The following is a 26,662-nucleotide window of genomic DNA, read 5'->3' on the forward strand; positions in this document are numbered from 1 at the left end:
TTATTTTTATGGAAAATAATTATATTTCCCCAAAACAAAAAAAAATAGTGAGAAGAGTGATATTATTTTATAATTGTTACAAATGTAAAATGTGTCTGACAATTCAATCTGATTCTCATACCTACTTTTGGATTCATCTGTTGCAACTGCAAGTTTTGGTTGAAGTATATGCAAAAAATCCAAACCCACAAAGATAACAGAAAAGATAGGAGCTTTTTAATAGCCTTTTCAGATAATCATGAATCTAATAATCTGATACTACATCAAAATTGGACAGGTATTAGTTTCATAAAGGTCAGTTGCCATGTGGAATCTGAGATCATATCAATGAATTGTTCATATGATGTTTCATTAAAATCCACTGGTCTAGCTTACACATCCAATGGACCTTTTACTTATGAGTGATTTTGTAACACCTTGCATTGGTCCCTGGGAAAATACTGTTCACTGAGTCACACAATCTTCCAAATGTTAACACATTTCATTGTATAATATCTTAAAACACATTCATTAATACTCATTGATCTCATCAGAAATTATTTATGTTCTGGGAAGCTGTCCAGCTCTGAGTAGCAGATACAAATTTTCCCAAACTGCACTTTTCACCTGAAAACTCAGTGGTAGAAATACTGTCACTTGTTGTTCTGGAAGTGACAGGCTCACTGCATTAATCTGCAAGAAATTATCTTCCAAATACAGAATAATCAAATCTCAATAATCACAGCTTGTCCTTTCAAATAAAAATGACACTTCACAGAAACAATCCAGCCAGTTCAGTTCTCAACCAGAGTGCACAAGTGCTTCCCCTTGAGATAACCTCTGTGTGTGGTGTTGGGGGGGAGCGGTAGGGGGGTTGGCATAGTGTTTTATGTGTGCTTTCCCATCTGACTCAAAATACCAAAACAATGTGAAACTCAACGATTAGGATTTAACAAAATTAATATTTTTTTACACCACATCAAGGACATTCTTAAGTGAAACTTGCTTTTCTTTGTCTTTCTTATTTAAGCAGTAAGTGAGGACAGGAAGAACACACTGCTGCTGCTGCTGCTGCTAAGTCGCTTCAGTCGTGTCTGACTCTGTGCGACCCCATAGACGGCAGCCCACCAGGCTCCCCTGTCCCTGGGATTCTCCAGGCAAGAATACTGGAGTGGGTTGCCATTTCCTTCTCCAATGCATGAAAGTGAAAACTGAAAGTGAAGTCACTCAGTCATGTCCGACTCTTAGCGACCCCATGGACTATAGCCTACCAGGCTAGTCCGTCCATGGGACTTTCTGGCAAGAGTACTGGAGTGGGGTGCCATTGCCTTCTCCGGAAGAACACACTACTACTGGTATAATCTGATGTCACTATCTAGATTTGCACTAAGGCTCCAGCAGTTTTTCACCACTGCAGCTTAGTACCATCAGTGCAAATGTCAACACAGTAAAAAATAATAAATAACATCTTAGTATTATAATGAAAACAATTTTGGCACTATGGACCCCCAAAAGAATCTCAGGGACCCCACAGGGATCCACGGACCACACTTTGATAACTACTGCTCCAAAATATCTTCACTTTTGGCAAGGATAAGATCCACTAGCTCCCACATAATATAAATAGCAATAAATCTAAGCAAAACACAACTCAAAAAAAAAAAATCCCTCTTACCTTTGCCAAGACTAAAGACAAATGGTTCATTTCTATCATGACTGGAATCAAACTTCTTTCCATTTGACAATTTCCCTTTGTAATGGACATAAACTTTGTCTCCAATCATTGGTGTTTCCTCACTATTTCCCACTCTTTTGACAACCTAGGAAAGACAAACGTCAAGAAAAAAGGAGGTTAAACATTTTTCTTTTAATCAGAGAATAAAAATGTCACTCAGTCCATGCCACATCACTCAGGCAGATTTGTAAACAACTGTCTGTCCTTTATAAAGGCCTCCCTCCTAGTTCTTGCAATAACCTTCACTGTTAGAAAACTGTCCTATACCACTAAATATTTAATACTATATTTAATTGTACTGTTAACCACACTATTCTCTCAAAATAATAAACCAATAGAGCTTGTTTTATTGCTTTAATGCCCCATGTTTTGACACTAAAATCTCTGAAAACACAGAGCTAGTTCATGTACAAACTGAATTAGACCAAAAAGATTAGTGGACTTTCAAAAACATTCAAAAGTAAGTCCGAAGCAAAGTTTCAAAGGTAAGATTTTTATTTCTCTCCTTTCTAAAAACATTAGCTTCTGATTAGATTCCATTAGTTTGGTTTTATTTCAAAAAGCCCAATTTTCTGATATAACAGGTTATACTTCCTACTATCTGAAGAATATGCAATGTGTAAAAAAAAAAAAGTTTGATATGATACTGAATAACTTGTGTTCTAGTAAAGGAAATGTCATAACGTTCCAAGTTGAAAAATATTTAACTATCATAAAATCCAGTATATTTATTTTGTTCTTGGCAGAGCAAGACACTAATAGAGTTGGTCAAGTTCTGGGAAAAGAAAATCAAATCCAGGCATGTGGTGTATAATTTATTCTGTCAATCACTTATGCCAAATTAATCATTTTTGCTAGATAACAGAGGATGGTAACTAAACATCTTTTGTGGGGAAGCATCTGAATTTTTATTGAAAGAATTCCATTATTTGCTCCTGAATTCTTTCTTGAGATATAACCTCCTTGCTCCACTCTCATATCACATAAACACTGTGAACTAAGATTCCACAACTTTCTTAGTTCAAAAGCCCAGACATTCTAAATGAAAAAAAAGAAAATTGCAACTTCATAGAAAGCTGAACTTAATCAATCAATTCAGTAAAGTTGCAAGATTACAAACTCAACATACAGAAATAAGTTGTGTTTCTACACACAACAAATTATCTGAAGAGGAAATACTGTAGAGAAAATAATCCCAAAAATGCAAATGAATCAGGATGGCAATTATCCAAAAGACAGAAATAACAAGTATTGGTAAGGATGTGGAGAAAAAGGAACCCTTGTGCATTGTTGGTGGGAATATATACTGGTATGTTGTCATGAAAAGCAGTATGGAGGTTCCTCAGAATACTAAAAGTAGAACTACCACGTGATCCAACAATTCCACTTGTGGATATTTATCCAAAAAGAAACGAAAATACTAACTGAAAAAAGATATACGCAACCCTATGTTCACTGCAGCATTATTACATTAGCCAAGATATGAAAACAGCCTATGTTCACTGATAAATGAATGCATGAAGAAAAATATATGTATACATATATACGGTGACTTCCCTGGTAGTCCAGTGGCTAAGACTACATGCTCCCAAAGCAGGGAAATGGGGCTCAATCCCTGGTCAGAGAAAAAGATCTCGCATTCCACAACTAAGTCCCAGCACAGCCAAATAAACAAATAAATATTAAACATATATATATATATATGTATGTTTGTATACATACACAATGGATTATTATTCTGTCATAAAAAAGAATTAAATCTTGCTGTTTGTAATATGGATGGACCTTGAGGACATTATGCTAAGTGAGATAGGTCAGACACAGAAAAACAAATACCGTTATGACCTCACTTACCTATGGAATCCAAAAAAAGAAAAAAACAACAACCAAATTTACAGATACACAGAACAGAAACAGACTGGTGGTTGCCAGAGGTCAGAGTTTGAGGGGAAGGTGGGAGAAATGGGTAAAGGGAGTCAAAAGATACAAAATAATAAGCCATGTATGTAACGTCCAGCATGGTGTGACAGTTAATAATATTGTAATGCCTACTTGAAAGCTGCTAAGAGAACAGATCTAAAAAGCTCTCATCACAAAAAAAATCTTTAAACTATGTATGGTGACAAATATTAACTAGACTTACTGTGGTGACCATTTCATAATATATACCAGTGTCAAATCATTATGTTGCACACCTGAAACTAAGAAACTATTAAATATCAATTATACCTCAATAAAACTCTCATTCAAATAGCATCAAAAACTATCAAATAGTTAGGAACAAATTTAGTCAAGGAGGTAGAAGATTTGTACACTGAAAACTGCATGATTCTAATGAAAGGAACTGAAGAAGACACATAAATGGAAAAGGCAGCCGCCTATGCTCATGAATGAGGAGAATATTAACAATGTCCACACCACTGAAAGACACCTACAGATTCAGTGCAAGCCATACCAAAATTTCCCATGGTATTTTTCACAGAAATAGAAGAAAAGACCCATGAAAGACCCAAAACAGCCAAAGCAATCCCAAGAAAAGAGCTGGGATACATATACATATGTATATGTATATACATATATATCCCATACATATACAAAAATTAAAACTAGAACTACCATATGATCCAGCAATTCCACTCTTGGGTATAAATCCAAAGGAAATGAAATTATTATCTCAAAGAAATAATGAATAAAGATGTGGTATATATATGTACTGTGTTGTGTTAGTTGCTCAGTTGTGTCTGACCCCATAGACTGCAGCCCTCCAGGCTCCTCTGTCCATGGGTTTCCCAGGCAAAAATTCTGAAGCAGGTTAGCTGGTTAGCTGCTCCAGGGGATCTTCCCAACACAGGGATCGAACCTGGATCTCCTGCATTGCAGGCAGATTCTTTACCTTCTGAGCCACCAGGGAAACCCATATATATGTATAACAGAATATTATTCACTCACAAGAAAGAAGGAGACCATACCATTTGTGACAACATGGATGTACTTTGAGGACATTATGCTAAGTGAAGTTAAGTCAGAGAAACACAAAAATTGTGTGATATCACATGTATGTGAAATCTAAAAAAGCTGAATTCACAGAAACAAAGAGCAGAATGATGGTTGCCAGAGGAAAGGGCATGGTGGGAAATGAGGAGATGGTGGTCCAAGTCATAACATGAACTAAATTCTCAGGATCTAATGTACAGAATGGTGACTCTAATTAACAACAGTGTATTACATACTTGAGAACTGCTAAGAGAATAGATCTTAAATGTTCTTACCACAAAAAAGAAATGATAATTATCTGAGGTGATGAAGGGGCTAACTAACCCTTTTGTGGGAGTCATTTCAAAACATTTAAATGTATCAAATCATCACATTATACACCTTAAACTTACATAATGTTATATTTCAATTTTATCTCAATACAGCTAGGAAAAAAACAGTTATAATTTTAAAACTAAAAAGCTAATTTTTTAAAAAAACAGTAGAATCATTACTGCCCTTCTAGGGCTCAAGGGGAAAAAAATGTTTCCGAAAACGTTAATCTAAGAGAAATCTTTCAATATTCTGAAAGTGCTCATGTTCATGAACTGCATGCAGTACTGGGGAGCCTCGGCTGCCCCTGGAGGGCATCTGCATTTCTAGGACTATAACCAAGTAACTGGGCTGATGGAATGAAGGGCACCCAGGGAGTCAGCGCTATTCACATCCACAGTAATACTGTGGTATCACTTCAGGTTTCCCCAACAAGTTGAGTTTAGTGCCTAAATCTGGAGTTGTCTTAAGAAAACAACCTAGTCTCAATTCAGTTTAAAAATGTAAGCTCAATTCAGTTTAAAAATAAAGAAATTTTATATTACTGGGCTAGTTTCTGACTGACTTCCCAGATCTGCCTTGGTCTTGAAAAAAAAAATATATATATGTATAGTTAATAAGAGACAATTACAAACATGGCACTGTATTAAATGCTTTATATCATCTTAATTCTATGATATAGACAGTATTATTATTCAAATTTTACAAATGAGGAAACTTCATCACAGATATGTTATTAAATAGCCCTAGGTCACGGCAGTTAACAATCCTATTTAATCTTTTTTTCTTCTCTATTTTTTGGCCACTGTATAATCGTAAGGGATTTGATTTAGGTCATACCTGAATGGTCTCGTGGTTTTGCCTACTTTTTTCAATTTAAGTCTGAATTTGGCAATAAGAAGTTCATGATCTGAGCCACAGTCAGCTCCCAATCTTGTTTTTGCTGACTGTACAGAGTTTCTTCATCTTTGGTTGCAAAGAATATAATCAGTCTGATTTCGGTACTGACCATCTAGTGATGTCCATGTGTAGAGTCTTATCTTGTGTTGTTGGAAGAAGGTTTGCTATGACCAGTGCATTCTCCTGGCAAAACTCTATTAGCCTTTGACCTGTCTTTTTTTTCCCAAGGCCAAATTTGCCTGTTACTCCAGGTAGCTCTTGACTTCCTACTTTTGCATTCCAGTCCCCTATAATGAAAAGGACATCTTTTTTGGGTGTTAGTTCTAGAAAGTCTTGTAGGTCTTCATAGAACCGTTCAACTTCAGCTTCTTCAGTATTGGCACAGACTTGGATTACTATGATCCTGAATGGTTTGCCTTCGAAATGGACAAAGATCATGCTGTTGTTTTTGAGACTGCATCCAAGTACTGCATTTTGGACTCTTTTGTTGACTATGAGGGCTATTCCATTTCTTCTAAGGGATGCTTGCCCACAGTAGTAGATATAATGATCATCTGAGTTAAACTCACCCATTCTAGTCCATTTTAGTTTGCCGATTGCTAAAATGTCAATGTTCACTCTTGCCATCTCCTGTTTGACTACTTCCAATTTGCCTTGATTCAGGGACCTAACATTCCAGGTTCCTAAGCAATATTGCTCTTTACAGCACTGGACTTTACTTCCATCACCAGTTACATCCACAACTGGGTACTGTTTTTGCTTTGGCTCCGTCTCTTCATCTTTCTGGAGTTACTTCTCCACTGATCTCCAGTAGCATACTGGGCACCTACTGACCTGGGGAGTTCATCTTTCAGTGCCCTTTCTTCTTGCATTTTCCTACTAGTTCTCAAAGGCAAGAATACTGAAGTGGTTTGCCATTCCCTTCTCCAGTGGACCACCTTTAGTCAGAACTCTCCACCAAGACCCATCCATCCTGGGTGGCCCTCCATGGCATGGCTCATGGCATCACTGAGTTAGGCAAGGCTGTGGTCCATGTGATCAGATTGGTTAGTTTTCTGTGAATGTGGTTTTCAGTCTGTCAGCCCTCTGATGGAGAAGGAAAAGAGGCTTATGGAAGCTTCCTGATGGGAGAGACAGGCTGAGGGGGAAACTGGGTCTTCTTCTGATGGTCGGGGCCATGCTCAGTAAATCTTCAATCCAATTTTCTGTTATCAGGGCTGTATTCCTTCCCTGTTGTTTGATTTGAGGCCAAACTATGGAGGAGGTAATGAAGATAATGGTGACCTTCTTCAAAAGGTCCCAGGCACTGCTGCACACAGTGCCCTAAACGCTGCAGCAGGCCACCACCGACCCACGCCTCCATCGGAGACTCCTGGACACTCAGAGGCCACTCTGGACTGGTCTCTGGTGGGGTCACTGCTCCTTTCTCCTGGGTCCTGGTGTGCACAAGGTCTTGTTTGTGCCCCACAAGAGTCTGTTTCCCCAGTCCTGTGTAAGTTCTGGCGGCTCTATGGTGGGATTAATGGCGACCTCCGCCAAGAAGGCTTATGCTATTCCCAGGTCTGCTGCACTCAGAGCCCCTGCCCAGCAGCAGTCCACTGCCGACCCATACCTCCACAGGAGACACTCACACACAGGACGGGCTCAGTCTCTGTGGGGTCTCCAGTTCCTGCTGCATACAAGGCTTGTTTGAGCCCTCCGAGCATCTCTGGCAGGTATGGGGTTTAAGTTTAAACACAATTTCACCCCTCCTACTGTCTTGTTGGGGCTTCTCCTTTGCCCTTGGATGTGGGGTATCTTTTCTTGGTGGGATTCAATATTCTCCTGTTGACAGTTGTTCAGCAGAGAGTTGTAATTTTGGAGTTCTAGCAGAAGATGATGAGTGCACGTCCTTCTACTCCACCATCTTAGTTTGTAGAATCCCTTACGATTATACAGTGGAAGTGACAAATAGATTCAAGGGATTAGATCTGATAGAGTACCTGAAGAACTATGAATGGAGGTTCATGACCTTGATAACAGGTTGTGATCAAACCAACCCCCAAAAAAAGAAACGCAAAAAGGCAAAATGGATGTCTGAAGAAGCTAAAAGTAAAGGAGAAGAGGAAAGATATACCGATTTGAATACAGTGTACCAAAGAGCAAGGAGAGATAAGAAAGCCTTCCTCAGTGATCAATGCAAAGAAACAGGAAAACAACAGAATGACAAAGACTAGGGATCTCTTCAAAAAAATTAGAGATACCAAGGGAACATTTCATGCAAAGATGGGCTCGATAAAGGACAGATATCGTGTGGACCTAACAGAAGCAGCAGATATTAAGAAGAGGTGGCAAGAATACACAGAAGAACTGTACAAAAAAGATCTTCATGACCCAGATAACCACAATGGTGTGATCACTAATCTAGAGCCAGACATCCTGGAATGTGAAGTCAAGTGGGCCTTAGGAAGCATCACTACGAACAAAGTTAGTGGAGATGATGGAATTCCAGTGGAGCTATTTCAAATCCTGAAAGATGATGCTGTGAAAGTGCTGCACTCAATATACCAGCAAATTTGGAAAACTCAGCAGTGGCCACAGGACTGGAAAAGGTTAGTTTTCATTCCAATCCCAAAGAAAGGCAATACCAAAGAATGCTCAAACTACCTCACAATTGCACTCATCTCACAGGCTAGCAAGGTAATGCTCAAAACTCTCCAAGCCAGGCTTCAGCAATACATGAACCGTGAACTTCCAGATGTTCAAGCTGGATTTAGAAAAGGCAGAGGAACCAGAGATCAAATTGCCAACATAAGCTGGATCATCGAAAAAGCAAGAGAGTTCCAGAAAAACACCTATTTCTGCTTTATTGACTACACCAAAAGCCTTTGACTGTGTGGATCACAATAAACTGTGGAAAATTCTTCAAGAGATAGGAATACCAGACCACCTGACCTGCCTCTTGAGAAATCTGTATGCAGGTCAATTAGCAACAGTTAGAACTGGACCTGGAACAACAGACTGGTTCCAAATTGGGAAGGGAATATATCAAGGTTATACATTGTCACCCTGCTTATTTAACATATGCAGAGTACATCATGCAAAATGCTGGGCCGGATGAAGCACAAGCTGGAATCAAGACTGCCAGGAGAAATATCAATAACCTCAGATATGCAGATGACACCACCCTTATGGAAGAAAGCGAAGAACTAAAGAGTCTCTTGATGAAAGTAAAACAGGAGAGTGAAAAAGTTGGCTTAAAACTCAACATTCAGAAAACTAAGATCATGGTTTCCGATCCCATCACTTCATGACAAATAGATGGGGAAACAGTGACAGACATTTTTCGGGGGGCTCCAAAATCACTGCACGTGGTGACTGCAGCCATGAAATTAAGAGACACTTGCTCCTTAGAAGAAAAGTTATGACCAACCTAGACAGCATATTAAAAAAGCAGAGAAATTACTTTGCTGACAAGGGTTCGTATGGTCAAAGCTATGATTTTTTTCAGTAGTCATGTATGGATGTGAGATTTGGACTGTGAAGAAGGCTGAGCACTAAAGAACTGATGCTTTTGAACTGTGGTGTTGGAGAAGACTCTTGAGAGTCCCTTGGACTGCAAGGAGATCCAACCAGTCAATCCTAAAGGAAATCAGTCCTGAATATTCATTGGAAGGACTGATGCTGAAGCTGAAACTCCAACTCTTTGGCCACCTGATGCGAAGAACTGACTCGCTGAAAAGAAAGCCTGATGCTGAGAAAGATTGAAGGCGGGCAGAGAAGGTGACAACAGAGGATGACACAGCTGCATGGAATCACTGACTAGATGGACATTAATTTGAGTAAGCTCCAGGTGCTAGTGATGGACAGGGAAGCCTGGCATGCTGCAGTCCGTGGGGTCACAAAGAGTCAGACATGACTGGGCGACTGTACTGAACTGATTTTTTGGCCATGCTGCACAGCATGCAAGATCTTAGTTCCCTGACCAGAGATCGAACCTGTGCTCCTGCAGCAGTCTGGTGTCTTAACCACTGGACTCTTATGGAAGTCCAGAGACCTATTTAATCTTAACCAAAAGCCCTATGGTGAAACCTGAGGCTTTAGACAGTGATAAATGATAAGATTTAAAGGGTTTACAATCTCAAAATGTTTCTTCAGTTCAGTCGCTCAGTCGTGTCTGACTCTGCAACCCCATGAATTGCAGCACGCCAGGCCTCCCTGTCCATCACCAACTCCCGGAGTTCACCCACTCACGTCCATCGAGTTAGTGATGCCATCCAGCCATCTCATCCTCTGTCGTCCCCTTCTCCTCCTGCCCCCAATCCTGCCCAGCATCAGAGTCTTTTCCAATGAGTCAACTCTTCACATCCGGTGGCCTAAGTACTGGAGTTTCAGCTTTAGCATCATTCCTTCCAAAGAAATCCCAGGGTTGATCTCCTTCCAGTCCAAGGGACTCTCAAGAGTCTTCTCCAACACCACAGTTCAAAAGCATCAATTCTTCAGCACTCAGCCTTCTTCACAGTCCAACTCTCACATCCACACATGACTACTGGAAAAACCATAGCCTTGACTAGACGGACCTTAGTCGGCAAAGTAATGTCTCTGCTTTTGAATATACTATCTAGGTTGCTCATAACTTTTATTCCAAGGAGTAAGCATCTTTTAATTTCATGGCTGCAGTCACCATCTGCAGTGATTTGGGAGCCCACAAAAATAAAGTCTGACACTGTTTCCCCATCTATTTCCCATGAAGTGATGGGACCGGATGCCATGATCTTCGTTTTCTGAATGTTGAGCTTTAAGCCAACTTTTTCACTCTCCTCTTTCACTTTCATCAAGAGGCTTTTGAGTTTCTCTTCACTTTCTGCCATAAGGGTGGTATCATCTGCATATCTGAGGTCATTGATATTTCTCCCGGCAATCTTGATTCCAGCTTGTGTTTCTTCCAGTCCAGCGTTTCTCATGATGTTTCTTACAGGGCTAAAAATCTTATTTGATTTACTCCCTGTTAAGCAGGGCCTGAGGCAAGTTGTTCTCTGTACCAGTGCTCTGAAAAGATAAAAGAGCAGAAGATAACAACCTACAGAATTTCCACTGTCTTGAGAGGCATTCTGGAGTTTGGTATGAGTAATTCACAGAGCTACAAGGTTGAAAGCCCTCTGAATGAAGATAGCATGATACACATCTATAATGCTGAAGTCTTTATTTTACAAGTCTTCAAACTTTGGCTTGGCATATAGCAAGCTAATAGTAAAACATGTATATTCAGAAGAGATTGATGTTTGTGAATATGTGAAGAAAGCTTTCATATAAGCAAGATTAGCCAAAACAAACTAAAAGAAAAATCTCATTTGCTACTGATAACATAAGGAGATATTAAAACTCAGCTTATTGATAATAACTTTAAAAGCTTAACATAACCTTTTCAGCAAAAAAATTAACCTTACAAAACCTGAATACATCACAACAGTGTAGGAGAAAAAAGAACTTACTATGACTAAAGCCATTTAACCTCTCTATTATATGGAATAATAGCACATATATCTTCCATATATAAATGGGAGAATCAAATGTGCTCTGTCTCAAAAGACCACTGTGAGGTTTAAAAAAAAACCACATGTAAACGTAATTACAGAGTGAAAAAAGTGTTTTTAAGGAGGAATACTAATTCAAAAGTGAGATACATTCTCTGATTAAACCTCAAAAAAATGTTTCCATTACACACAGAAACTCTATGTAAAAAACAAATCCTTTTGAACTTTGCAAGTTAACTTTTTTTTTCTTTTAAGAAAGTCTTTTAAATTGTCATTAGCGAGCTTTAATATACTTAAATATTAAAATAATCACCCATTTATACTCTGGTGAGAATAGAGAGAGACAGTCTTTTTGGAGTTAGACATAACATAAATCCTCAGACCTGCATTTACTGAGATATATGATTTGGGGCAAGTTAATTTACATAGCTGGCCCTCAGCCTTACTATCTATAATCTGGGATTAAAAATAAACCTGCAGTTATAAAGACCAAATGAGAATAAGTTCTTCACATCAGGTGGCCAAATGAGCTGTAGCATTTGGTACTTAGTAAGCCTCAATAAACATAATCCATCTCAATGCTCAGTTGCTCAGTCATGTTTGACTCTCTGCGATCCCATGGACTGTAGTCCACCAGGCTCCTCTGTCCATGGGATTCTCCAGGCAAGAATACTGGAGCGGGTTGCCATTTTCCCCTCCAGGGGATCTTCCCAACCCAGAGATGGAACCCGCGTCTCTTGCATCTCCTGCATAGTCAGGCAGATTCTTTACAACTGCACCACTTGGGAAGCCCCAATCCATCTCCACCTCCAGCCAAAAACAAAAAAAGATTTTTATTAACAACCTTTCCAGATAGCAAATTTCCTTACATGTCATGGCCTCACCTTTAATACGCCTCTATCTTTTTTGGAGGTAATATCCTCTCCCTGTTCAGCAACAGCTGCTGCAGGGCCTTCTCCATTGTTCTTGGCAGCTTCATCAGTAGTCATTGTCTTTCAAAAGCAGACAACCTGCTGAGAAGAAACACACTTTAGCTAGAAGTATCACTTCATTATGTATCTTAAAATGTCCCTAAAAACTGAGCTTTACCTGACCCAAGATTTACATAGGGCCAGTGAGGTTAAACACCAAAAAGGAAAATAAAAACATTTGCTATGAGCATGTACTGATGTCATGAGGCATGTAAATAAAACATCATCCAAATCTTCGATTTCCCATCTAGCTCTGGTCCCAAATTAGAGAGCAGCACAAGTCAGGCTTGGCAGTGATTATACTCCTTAGCATGATTACACATTGAGAAGTAGTCCTTTCAGAACTTGAAAATGTCCTTTTCCTCTAGCCATATTCTTGACAGAATTAAGAACTTATCAGGTGATCTGATAAAAGAAAAGGCAATCTATCACAGTGGAAAATAGGAAAAGGTTTTAGGAAATGATAGACCCCAGTCTGAGCCTCAGCTCCAGCCATATGCTTGATATTTGTCAACCTACTTAAGATCACTGAGCCTCAGTTCCACGTCCATAGTTCATAGAGTTACTATGAGGCATTAATGAGATAACAAATGTTAAGGGATGAGCACAAAGTCATAACTTAAAAGTGTAAACATTTATCATGATGATTATTGGTTCTTTTATAGAGCCACATTTTTCATTTCCTGCTCAAATTTTCCTACAGAATGTTCTTCTTCTCTACCATGACACTCAACGCCTTCTACAACACGACCCTAACCTATGTTTCAGGTCGAGCCGCCACTACTTTCTTTACTTTCTCACATGCAGCTCATGCTCTAGCCAACCCAGACCAGGCTTCTCCTGCAACAAGTCCTGTGCTTTCCCATCTCCATACTTTGGGCATTCTTTTTCTTTCCCACTCTTCCCACTCAAATGCTACCTTCATTGTACCAGCTTTAACCTTCTATTTTGCAGTTGTCTGCCCTTTACTTTCTTAGCTCTTCCACTTGTTTGTTTTCTATAATATATTCATAAGAAGACACATGCATTGGATTGAAGAGACCTTTAAATTTTTTCTTAATATGTATATTTTACTGAAGAATAGTTGACTTAACAGTGTTTCAGGTGCACAAGGCGATCAGTTATACATATACACATATATAATTTTTGAAATTATTTTCCAACATAGGTTATTACTAGACACTGACTGTTATGACCAACCTAGATAGCATATTCAAAAGCACAGACATTACTTTGCCGACTAAGGTCCGTCTAGTCAAGGCTATGGTTTTTCCAGTAGTCATGTGTGGACGTGAGAGTTGAGCTGTGAAGAAAGCTGAGCCCCGAAGAATTGATGCTTTTGAACTGTGGTGTTGGAGAAGACTCTTGAGAGTCCCTTGGACTGCAAGGAGATCCAACCAGTCCATTCTGAAGGAGATCAGCCCTGGGATTTCTTTGGAAGGAATGATGCTAAAGCTGAAACTCCAGTACTTTGGCCACCTCATGCGAAGAGTTGACTCACTGGAAAAGACTCTGGTGCTGGGAAGGATTGGGGGCAGGAGGAGAAGGGGATGACAGAGGATGAGATGGCTGGATGGCATCACTGGCTCGACGGACGTGAGTTTGAGTGAACTCTGGGAGACGGTGATGGACAGGGAGGCCTGGCGTGCTGCGATTCATGGGGTCGCAAAGAGTCGGACACGACTGAGCGACTGAACTGACTATATAGTTCCCTGTGCTATACAATAAACCTTTGTTGTTGTTGCATATCTATGTTTTTAATTAGAAATTTAGCATTCTATTCATACTAAGTCAAACAAGTGGAATCAAAATGTCATAAAATTTATAGTTAGGCAAAAATTCTAAGTTTTCTGAAATATATATATTATACATATTGTTTTTACATATATGTGTACAAAGCTTTTCTACTACAGTTGATAAAGGCTTGAGAAAGAACATCAAAAAACAAAAAAGAAGAGATGGAAAAACTGGAAAACAAACTAAATGAAATAGTTTGCACTGAATAGTTTGCACTGAAGGAGCACTGAATATGAAATAGAAAAAGTGGAACAAACTAGATAAAAGTAAAAGATCATCATATAGTTCAGCTGTTTTCAAACATGGCTGCTCATTAGAAACATCTGGAGCTCTGAAGGAAAAAAAGCAATACCTGGGCATTTTTATTTTTCAAAAATTCCAATAATTCTGATATGCATCTGAATTTTAAAAAGTGATTACAGCTTTTTCTATTGAATGGTGGTTTTGGTGATATAGAGTTCTATTGTTTTTCTGTTGACCAGTCATAATACAATGGTATTAAGTAATAGTTGCACAATCACAACAGTAAGAGGTGTTTATCAGTTTTCACAATCAAAAGAAACAAAAAGAACAGTTTTCATACTCAACAGCCAGACCAAAGATAGAAGACTGATACAATTGCAAGCCATAATGGAAACATGACTAATCTGGCAATATAAAATAATTATATACAATCTGGGGGGGTGGTCAAGCAGAGTGAAGTGGTAAGTAGAACTGCACACATGCACATGTTTTCATCTGCCCAGCCAGTCTATGTCTGGTGCCTTTAATCCATTTACATTTAAGGTAATTATCAATATGTAAGATCCATTACCATTTTCTTAACTGTTTCGGGTTTATTTTCTGCAGGTCTCTTCCTTCTCTTGTGTTTCCTGCCTAGAAAAGTTCCTTTAGCATTTGTTGTAAAGCTGGTTTGGTGGTGCTAAATTCTCTTAACTTTTGATTGTCTGGAAAGCTTTTGATTTCTCCATCAAATCTGAAGGAGAGTCTTGTTGGGTAGAGTATTCTTGGTTGTAGGTTCTTCCTCTTTCATCACTTTAAAGTGCCATTCCCTTCTGGCTTGCAGAGTTTCTGGTGAAAAATCAGCTGATAGCCTGACGGGAGTTCCCCTATATGCTGTCATTTTCCCTTGTTGCTTTTAATATTTTATGTCTTTAATTTTTGTCAGTTTGATTACTATGTCTCGATGTGTTCCTCCTTGGATTTATATGCTGCCTGGGACTCTCCACTTCCTGGACTGCTGACTATTTCCTTCCCCATGTTAAGGAGTTTTCAGCTATCATCTCTTCACCTATTTTCTCAGGTCTTCTCTTTCTCTTCTCCTTTTGGGACCCCTATAATGTAAATGTTGGTGCATTTAATGTTGTCCCAGAGATCTCTTAGGCTGTCTTCAATTCTTTTCATTCTTTTTTCTACATTCTGTTTTGCGGCAGTGATTCCACCATTCTGTCTTCCAGGTCACTTACCCATTCTTCTGCCTTAGGTATTCTGCTATTGGTTCCTTCTAGTGTATTTATTCATTTGTCTGCTTGTTCTTTAGTTCTTCTCAGTTCAGTTCAGTTGCTCTTTTGTGTTCACCTCTTTGCAACCCCATGGACTGTAGCACGCCAGGCTTCCCTGACCATCACCAACTCCTGGAGCTTATTCAAACTCATGTTCATCAAGTCAGTGATGCCATCCAACCATCTCATCCTCTGTCGTCCCCTTCTCCTCCTGCCTTCAATCTTTCCCAGCATCAAGGTCTTTTCCAGTGAGTCAGTTCTTCACATCAGGTGGCCAAAGTATTGGAGCTTCAGCATCAGTCCTTCCAATGAATATTCAGGACTGATTTCCTTTAGGATTGACTGGTTTGATTTCCCTGCAGTCCAAGAGACTCTCAAGAGTCTTCTCCAACACCACAGTTCAAAAGTATCAACTTTTCAGCACTAAGCTTTCTTTATGGTCCAATTCTCACATCCATACATGATTACCAGAAAAACCATAGCTTTGACTAGACCGACCTTTGTCAGTGAAGTAATGTCTCTATTTTTTAATATGTTGTCTAGGTTGGTCATCGTTTTTCTTCCTAGGAGCAAGCATCTTTTAATTTCATGACTGCAGTCACCATCTGCAGTGATTTTGGAGCCCCCCCAAATAAAGTCTGTCACTATTTCCATTGTTTTCCCACCTATTTGCCACGAAGTGATGGGACTCGATGCCATGATCTTCATTTTTTGGATGTTGAGCTTTTTAAGCCAGGTTTTTCACTCTCCTCTTTCACCTTTCCCAAGAGGCTCTTCAGTTCTTCTTTCCTTTCTGCCATAAGGGTGGTGTCATCTGTATATCTGAGGTTATTGATATTTCTCCTGGCAATCTTGATTCAAGCTTTTGCTTCTTCCAGCCCAGCGTTTCTCTTGATGTACTCTGCATAGAAGTTAAATAAGCAGGCTGACAATATACAGCCTTGACATACTTCTTTCCCAATCTGGCAGTCCATTGTTCCATGTCCAGTTCTAAGTGTTGCTTCTTGATCTGCATACAGATTTCTCAGGAGGCAGGTCAGGTGGTCTGGTATTCCTATCTCTTTTAACGATTTTCCATAGTTTGTTGTGATCCACACAGTCAAAGGCTTTGGCGTAGTCAGTAAAGAAGAAGTAGATGTTTTTCTGGAACTCTCTTGCTTTTTCAATGATCCAATGGATGTTGGCAATTTGCTCTCTGGTTCCTCTGCCTTTTCTAAATCCAGTTTGAACACTGGAAGTTCTCAGTTCACATACTGTTGAAGCCTGGCTTGGAGAATTTTGAGCATTACTTTGCTAGTGTGTGAGATAAGTACAATGGTGCAGCAGTTTGAAAATTCTTTGGCATTGTCTTTCTTTGGGATTGGAATGAAAATTGACCTTTTCCAGTCCTGTGGCCACTGCTGAGTTTTCCAAATTTGCTGGCATATTGAGTGCAGCACTTTCACAGCATCATCTTTTAGGATTTCAAATAGCTCAGCTGGAATTCTATCACCTCCACTAGCTTAGTTCTTCTAGGTCTTTGATAAAACATTTCTTTCATCTTCTCCATTGTTTTCCCAAGATTCTGGATTATCTTCACTATCACTATTCTGAATTCTTTTCTGGAAGGTTGCCATCTCCACTTCATTTAGTTGTTTTTCTGGGGTTTTATCTAGTCCCTTCATCTGGGACATAACTTTCTGCTTTGTCATTCTAATGAACTTTCTGTAATGTGCTTTTTGTTTTAGCTGCTGTGGGACTGTGGTTCTTTTTGCTTCTTCTGTCTGACCTCTGATGGAGGAGGCTAAGAGGCTTGTGCAAGCTTCCTGATGGGAGGGAGTGGTGGTGGGAAAAACTGAGTCTTGCTCTGATGAGCAGGGCCTTACTCAGTAAAGCTTTAATTCAACTATCTGCTGATGAGTGGGGTTGCACTCCCTCCCTGGCAGTTGTTTGGCCTGAGACAAATCAGCCCTGGGCTCTACAGTACAGTTAACAGGGACCTTCAAAAGGACTTACACCAAGGGGGACATTGCCCCCGTCCCTGAGGCGAGCCCCTGCCAACCCATGCCTCCACAGGACACCCTCCAACACCAGCAGGGAGTTTTGGTTCAGCCTCCTGTGGGGTCACTGCTCCTTTCCTCTAGATCTTGGTGTGCACAAGATTTTGTTTGTGCCCTCCAAGACTGGAGTCTCTGTTTCCCCCAGGCCTGTGGAGGTCCTGTAATCCAATCCTGCTGGCCTTCAGGGTCAGATTCCCTGGGGATCCCCAGTCGCTTTGCTGGATCCCCAGCTCACCCACCTGGCAGGTATGAGACTTGATTTTATCATGACTGCATCCCTCCTGCCATCACGTGGCAGCTTCTTCTTTGCCTTGGGACATGGGATCTCTCTCTTCGGTGGGCTGCACCGTCCTCCTGTCAATGGCTGTTGAACAGCTAGTTGGGATTTTGGTGTTCTTGCAGAAGATGAGCACACATCCTTCCAGTCTGCCATCCTGAACCAGAAGGCCCAGATTTAAGAGATCCTTAAGAGCAGGGTCATGGTTTGTCCTTATTTAGATTCTCCAGAACACCTCTACCTTTTAGACTGGTAAGACAGAAAGGGCAAGGAATTTGGAGCTCCTTATAAGCTGTGTGATGTTGCTTACTTTTAATTTCTCCAAGCCTTTTTTCTCTACCTGTGTAATCAGAATAAAAGTAATATCTACTTTCACAGAGTGACCTTTTGGATTAAATGGTATAATGTATATGTTAAAAGTATACTAGCTCTTATTATCATCAATCATCTAAAATGACAGATACCTTTTCATGCAAGGCAAATACTGAAAAGCTAATCAACAGACAAAACAAAAAACACCTCACTGCCTGCTGTCATGATGAATTCCCTAATAGCTCTCGTGGCTGAGCAGGAAAAGTCAAGACTTAGTAACTTCCACAGTTATTCGATATTAGGCTAATAATGGACGTTAAGGCTCCCTAAGTCACTGTGGGATCCTCTTGCCTACACAGTCAAAAAGAACTATTTTATACTTGTGACAAATGTCTTATTGATAAAACTGATGATTAAACAACTAAATGTATCTTAACTCACTTCCAGTTGACCTAAACTTACTTCAATGTCAACAAAGACACAAATCAAACTTTGCTGTACTCAAAAATCTTCAAAGAGAACACCAAAAACCAGGGGCTAAGCCCCTTTGCTTTATTTACTAGTACAGTTTATACCAGACACCAAAGATCCAAATGCTTGGCTCAGGGTAAGGGAAAGGTCAGAACAAAGTGTTCTCAAACAAACAACAACAAAAACTAAGTACCTAGTTGTTGTATGTGATGCCAGGCAAGACAGGAAAATTAGATGAACAAGATTTGTACCCAAATTCCAGTAACCTACCACTCACAAAACACTTCTCTCATGCACAGAAATTTGCAGAAAGCGCTTCAAAAACAGGGAGAAAAGATCTTTTAAACATTTTGGAGGTCGGGCTTTACAGATACACTGACATCCATCAGTAAACCCCTAGGGAAACCACATCAATAAATAAGTTAAAACCATCAAGTGAAAGGTTATTAGGGAAGAGAACAGTCAGAGGGTCTCAAAGCATGACCCTGTAGACTACTTATACTTAAAAAAAGGAAACGGGCTTTCCAGTGGAGTGGTCTGATCACACAAGTAACCTACATCATGACCAAACTCAGCATCTTCTTCATTAACACAAGCTGGTATCACTGTGCCTCCCGCTGTGTTATAGGAGTATACAAGTGGCATTCCTACCAAACATGTTTAACCTGAAACTAAGCAAGAAGACGAGACAAAATTAGGGTGTGGAACATTCTACAAGACAACTGGCTTAGACTCCTCAAAATGGTAATGTTATAAAAGAAAGAAAAGTTAAAGAAAGGAAAGGGCCTGCTCTGGTTTTAAAAAGACTGAAGAGACACAACCACCAAATGCAATGTGCGATCCTTGGCTAAATACTGGATTAGGACGAACAAAAATTTACAGAAGCAAATTTTGAGGCGAATTAGGAAAATCTGGAAAAACAGACTATACATTACCTTACTATTATTGTATAATGTTAGCTTTCTAGAGTGTGATATAGTATTGTGGTTCTGTATAGAACAATCTCCTCTTTCTTAGAGGAGACATGCCAAAGCATTTAGGGATGAGGTGCCATGATGTGTGCCTCTTACTTTCAAATTATTTGACAGCCTGGGTGAGCACAAACAGCTAAAAACAAAGCACTCGGAAAGCATGAATACAACACATCCAAAGGCAAGGCCTTTCTTTTGAACGTTCGTCACTGGGTGATCAGCTAAATTTTCAGATGAAAACTCTGTGATTCAAAAAAAACATTTTCCTTCGGTTCTAACCCTCCCCTTTGGAAACAGTGGCTTGCTAAAATTCAAATAAATAGGGAGCTTGTATACATTGATTTGCAAGCTTTACAAATCTCATTTGATAAAGGAATTTGCTCTTCAGTTTTGCTTCTAACACTTGAAGGGATACAAATAGCCTTTGTGATCTGAAAATGATTTTGACCAGTATGGAGTCCATGTGAAAAGAAGTAGCACAAATAATTAAAACACAAAGATAAAAACCAAACTAAAGCTTTGTTGAACTTTCAAAGGCAGATGAATCTGGAAGAATAAATAAATAAACTGAACTTTCTAAGTACTTACCCTTAATTCCAGTTATGCCATCTGATACAGATTTTTGTATCAGACAAAACAAAAACTTCTCTGATCCAGTGTTACATGAAAAAAAGGCTGTAAGAACAGATAATTCCTAAAAACCAACTGGACACACTGAGAAAGTTTCACTTTTTTTAATAAGAGAGCTGTGTCTTCGTTCCCTACCCTACATTTATTCTGGATTTAAAATCACTCTGTAGCTATGGATATTAATCTATGATAAAGCTCACTGTTCTGAACTGTCCAAAGGGGGAAATTGCTGCCCAGTGCCTCAGAAAGAGAACACACAGTTCGTTCTGTTATGGATAAGCATGCACTCTCCAGAGTGCTCGTCAGCAACCACCTGAGACAGAACAGGAAAATGAGACTACGCTGAGCATTTCATCAACAGTGCACTGAAAACTTCAACTTACCTAACTATATTGTCATATTCCCCCAAGTGAGAAATCATTCTAAAGGTTTATCCACTAATTAACCTTGCATATTACGTACTCTACTCATTGTTCTCTTCGTTAAAATATAGGTATCTTGTATCAAAGATTATCCTACTGTCTAGCAAGAGTTCAGAAAGAAGGCAGAAAAGAATAGAGAAATTGGCTACTTTGGTAGGAGCACAGAAAACTGCATTTTTAAGTACCACGTATGTCTGGGCCATAAAGGTTTTCAGTCTCCTAAAACTAAAGCACAAAAGGAAGAAAACACAAGGAAGGGCTTAAGACTGAATGCAGTATAAGTGCACCCTAATTTTGAGAATATTCATGTAAAGATGAACTGGAAAGCCTTCATTTTACTTTCAATACCCGGCCAGTAACATTCAAGTTCAGTCACAGAGGAGTTATCCATCTATAGACAATACACACGTATAAAAGAGAGGATATACACACACGCACAGGAAAACAACACCAAATGTATAGACTATACGTCTACATGAAATCTGTATTTATTCACCTATGTCCCTCCAGTTATTTGCTTCTTTACACTGGGGTGGGGAATGAAGAGATAACAAAAAACACTCAAAGATATGTTCATACATTTACTTTTCCTACTTTAAAAAAGAAACTTGCAAGAACATATGCAAACAACCAGTAAGTACATGAAAAGATGTTCAACGTCATTATTCATAAAGGAAATGCAAATCATAATCACAATAAGATACCACTTCACACCCATTCAGTTCAGTTGCTCAGTCCTGTCTGACTCTTTAAGTGAAAATGAAGTCGCTCAGTTGTGTCCGACTCTTTGCGACCCCATGGACTGTAGCCAACCAGGCTCCCCCCCTCATGGGATTCTCCAGGCAAGAGTACTGGAGTGGGTTGCCATTTCCTTCTCCAGGGGATCTTCCCGACCTAGGGATCAAACCCAGGTCTCCCGCATTCCAGGCAGACGCTTTAACCTCTGAGCCACCAGGGAAGCCCTGTCCGACTCTTTGCGACCCCATGAATCGCAGCATACCAGGCCTCCTGTCCATCACCAACTCCCGGAGTTCACTCAAACTCACATCCATCGAGTCCGTGATGCCATCCAGCCATCTCATCCTCTGTCGTCCCCTTTTCCTCCTGCCCCCAATCCCTCCCAGCATCAGAGTCTTTTCCAATGAGTCAACTCTTCGCATGAGGTGGCCAAAGTATTGGAGTTTCAGCTTTAGCATCATTCCTTCCAAAGAACATCCAGGGCTGATCTCCTTCAGAATGGACTGGTTGGATCTCCTTGCAGTCCAAGGGACTCTCAGGAGTCTTCTCCAACACCACAGTTCAAAAGCATCAATTCTTCGGCGCTCAGCTTTCTTAACAGTCCCACTCTCACATCCATACATGACCACAGGAAAAACCACAGCCTTGACTAGACGGACCTTTGTTGGCAAAGTAATGTCTGTGCTTTTGAATATGCTATCTAGGTTGGTCATAACTTTCCTTCCATTAGGATAGTTATTATCAAAAAAGGGAGAGTGCTGGTGAAGATGTAGAGCAATCGGAACCCTCATGCGCTGCTGGTAGTAATGTAAAATGGTGCAGCTTCTGTGGAAAGGTTTGGTGGTTCCTCAAAATATTAAACATAGAATTACCGTAGGATTCAGCCATTCCACTCCTGGATATGTACCCAAAAGAAGTAACACCAGAGACTCAAACAGGTATAGCAGTATTATGCACAAAAGCCAAAAGCTTAGAAAAAAAATCCAAGTGTCCATAAACAAAATATGGTTATGTGTACAGTATGAATTATATATTGTTAAAATGAATATCATCTGGCCATAAAAAGGAATGCAATCCTGATACAGACTACAACATGGAGGAACCTGAAGATGTCATGCTAAGTAAAGTAAGACACAAAAGGACAAATATTGTATAATTTTACATATATGAAGTATATAGAATAGGCAAGTTAACAGAAACAGAAAACAGAATAGAGATTACCAGGGGCTGGGAGAGTGGAGAATAGAGAGTGGTGGTTTAATGGATACAGAGTGTCTTTGGGGGTAGATATAAAGGCTCTGGAAAAGAGTGGTGATAACTGCTCAGCAATGTGAAGTACGTAATGCCACTGCACTGTACATTTAAACACAGCTCTCTCCTTAGTCCTCTGACCTTCCTCTTAATTGAGGATGCCTTCTGCATTTCCAGTGCAATCCCAAAGTTCTGAGTCGAGCCTCCAGAAGCGTTCTGCATCAATTCTGGAGGGAGAGACCAAAGATTCTGCGATGTCCAATCATAAAGACGGGAGAGGAAAGAGAATCCTAAATTGAACTACTGCTTGATAGCTACAAATTGCTTCCGCCTTTATTGTCTCTCTCAGATGCATACAATGCTTTGGTAAATTCACTTTTCCCAGTAATTACTGAAGAAAGCGAAGTTAACAGACCAAATTCATAGTTACTCCTGTCACTAACCATTTACTTGGGTAAATTACTGTTCTTAAGTAAGTAGGAGACAAAGAGTTAAATTAGTATTAAAATAAAACAAAACAAAAAATCTAGAAAACACAAGAACATCCAAATGCCAAATGTTGAAAGATAGGACCAAGGTCAACTTTCTCCCTCTGAAATGGCGCTGGAGAGACAGAAAAACTTATAAAGCTCTGAGCTTGAAAACAAGAAAAAGTGTATCACTGAACTAGAAAGCAGAAGAGATCAGTCCCAAGGAAAGAACAAGGAGCAAACTGCCTTCTAAACACCAACTTTAACAGCTCTTCCCAAGGGAACCTGGACAACCTCCCAAAGAGCAGAGAAATTAAGCAGAGCCCCACCTGGGGACAGCAGATGCAGTGCTCCATCAACTAGGCCAGGCAGGCTTCCCTCCTTCCCAAATGCACAAGGTGGCTCCCATTTTCTTCTATAAAGAGGTCAAATTTTTCTTTATTCCAGGGGTTCAGCTACACCACTAGGATATATATGATATTTGTCTTCTTTCCTTCATCCGTGCAAGAGCCTTAACATCCTGGTCCTTAAACACTGAAAACAAGTCTCTGAGGATCTCAGGGAAGTACCTACTATTTCTTTCCCCTCAATGTCTGTCCTCTGCTTCCACAAGTATTATTAGACAGACTTGGGTATCAGTTAAGTTCAGTCGTGTCCGACTCCTTGCGACCCCATGAATCGCACACAGCACGGCAGGCCTCCCTGTCCATCACCAACTCCCGGAGTTCACTCAGACTCATGTCCATCGAGTCAGTGATGCCATCCAGCCATCTCATCCTCTGTCGTCCCCTTCTCCTCCTGCCCCCAACCCTCCCAGCATCAGAGTCTTTTCCAATGAGTCAACTCTTCTCATGAGGTGGCCAAAGTACTGGAGTTTCAGCTTTAGCATCATTCCTTCCACAGAAATCCAAGGGCTGATCTCCTTTAGAATGGACTGGTTGGATCTCCTTGCAGTCCAAGAGACTCTCAAGAGTCTTCTCCAACACCACAGTTCATATTCTTGGTTATATCCTGGTTATATCCTTCAGGTCTCGTAACATGTTTCTGAGATAAATATCAGAAGTACCCAAGAAGCTTTAAAAAGTCACTGATGCCTGTGGACCCACTTTCAGAGAGTCTGGATGGAACTGGTCAGTGATCAGGATATCCGTGTTTTTAGAAAGCATCTCAGATGATTCTAGTGTGCACACAGGATTGAGAAACAATGGTCTTTTCTCTCAGATTCCATCTTTGTCCTTTTGCTCTATATCCTAAAATATATCTTTTGATGAAGTTTCTAGATCACCTTTTGTCAGCCATGTCCACTGTTGTCACTTAATTTGTTCAAAGGATTCTTAAAAAGAATGTTTATTTCTGTATACTCTTATTATCTGATTGCTCATTTTTTCTTAGCATGTCCTTACTTTATGGATGCAATTACCTCCCCAAATGTTTCTGAAGATTCTTAGAATAAAATGAGACACCTCTCATGAATACATATGTGGCTAAAAAGTTTTTAAGGAAAAAAAAATGCAGACTTTATGTATTCCCTAGTATCTCCTGACTTCCCTGGTGGCACAGATGGTAAAGCATCTGCCTACAATGCGGGAGACCCGGGTTCAATCCCTGGGTCAGGGAAGATCCCCTGGAGAAGGAAATGGCAACCTACTCCAGTACTCTTGCCTGGAAAATTCCATGGACATAGGAGCCTGGTGGGCTTCAGTCCATGGGGTCGCTAAGAGTCGACACAACTGAGCAACTTCCCTTTCTAATATCTCCCAAAGGCACTAGGCAGTGGTGAAGACTGAGAAGTTAAACGGAAAGGAGAGAAAGGCAGCATACGTGAATGTAAAGCAGAAGGGTGTGCATAAGATGCAAAAGTGACAGGTGAGAATTTTGATGCTCGTATTATGCTTACAAAGGGAAACAATAAAATGCTTTGGTGGAAAGGGAACTGAAGAGTGAAGGCTTAAGAATAAGAAAGAACTAGACAAGCTTAAATACACAGGGGAAAAAGTCACAGGGAAACGAAAAAGTAATGATTTGCGAGTTAAGAACACAGCATAGATTTTCCCTGGCGGCTCAGACGGTAAAGCGTCTGCCTACAACGCGGGAGACCCGGGTTCAATCCCTAGGTCAGGAAGATCTGGAGAAGGAAATGGTAACCCACTCCAGTATTCTTGCCTGGAAAATCCCATCGACGGAGGAGCCTGGTAGGCTACAGTCCATGGGGTTGCAAAGATTTGGACATGACTGAGCAACTTCACTTTCTTTAACTTATAGCTAAATTAATATGTCTAAATAAAAGTAAGGTTTTCCTCAAGAGGAATCTTTAAATGAAAATTGACAAATTCATACCATAAGAATATTATGCAGTCTTTGAAAAGGATGAGATAAATCTAAAGAGAATATTGAGCTAAGAGTCTAAACATCAAAAACATCAAAACAAATGAACTGAGAAAGGATTTTGTAGATGTCCATCCATTAAAAAAGAATACCACTGTAATAAATGCAATGTGTTGTTACAATGCATAGTGCCCAATGATTTGGTTCTCTGGGCTATAAACAAAACCAAAGTCATGTGATGATGTCAAAAAGGGACAATATACGTGGTACAGACAATGTGGTATATTGCAATTACTTGCAGTAACCAACTATGGTTCCCAGTATAGATTTGGCGGGTACAATCATTTTAGAGAACTGGATTACAAGTATGCAAATATTACATATTACATGCCAAAATGTCTTTTTCATCATTGTTCTTTCCTAGAGTTGAGACAACTAAACTCTAAAAATATTAATAGGAAACAGGTGAGGTCTTAGCTATTCTAGATAAAGTGCAAGTCACTCAGTCATGTCCGACTCCTTGCGACCACATGGATGATACAGTCTGTGGAATTCTCCAGGCCAGAATACTGGAGTGGGAAGCCTTTCCCTTCTCCAGGGGATCTTCCCAACCCAGGGATTGAACCCAGGACTCCTGCACTGCAGGCAGATTCTTTACCAGCTGAGCCACAAGGGAAGCCCTTATTCTAGATAAGCAATCTTCTAACAATGACATGAAAGTTGGAACACTATCCAGCATGTACTATGAAGTGAATGGGGAAGCTGCAGAACAATTAGCATGATCCTATTTTTAGGAAGAAAATGGTGTACATTTACTAATATATACAAGAAATGTATATTTATCCACTGTTAAGACAGTGTTACCTCTGGAAAATGAGATTTAGGAGGGTAAAAAGGAATTTTCACTTGTAAAATTTTTTATCATTTAAATATTAATGCTAAGTATACATTTCTTTCATGATTTTTAAGACAAGTTTTTTTAAAAAGATGAAATGATGAAAATACTTCACTGCACTCATCAGGATTTTTTATTCTTTCTGTTCAATTTAATTC

The 26,662-nt window shown here is 39.8% G+C and overlaps 1 protein-coding gene across 2 annotated transcripts in view; it reads right to left on the bottom strand.

The window, feature by feature from the left end:
* FKBP5 (FKBP prolyl isomerase 5) overlaps positions 1 to 26,662 on the bottom strand; it is a 117,844-nt gene that overhangs the window by 56,359 nt on the left and 34,823 nt on the right. Inside the window, exons 3-4 of one of the 2 annotated variants that reach the window (XM_068960616.1) lie at positions 12,318 to 12,443; positions 1,655 to 1,799 (exon numbers count right to left, since the gene is read on the bottom strand). In XM_068960616.1, coding sequence (XP_068816717.1) covers positions 1,655 to 1,799; positions 12,318 to 12,422 — 250 coding nt within the window. In that variant the 5' untranslated portion in view covers positions 12,423 to 12,443. Of the gene's footprint in view, positions 1 to 1,654; positions 1,800 to 12,317; positions 12,447 to 26,662 lie in introns of both variants that reach the window. The other variant, XM_068960615.1, reaches the window with a different exon arrangement.

Source organism: Capricornis sumatraensis, chromosome 22 (genome assembly GCF_032405125.1).
Source record: "Capricornis sumatraensis isolate serow.1 chromosome 22, serow.2, whole genome shotgun sequence".
In the NCBI taxonomy this organism is placed as follows: Eukaryota; Metazoa; Chordata; class Mammalia; order Artiodactyla; family Bovidae; genus Capricornis; species Capricornis sumatraensis.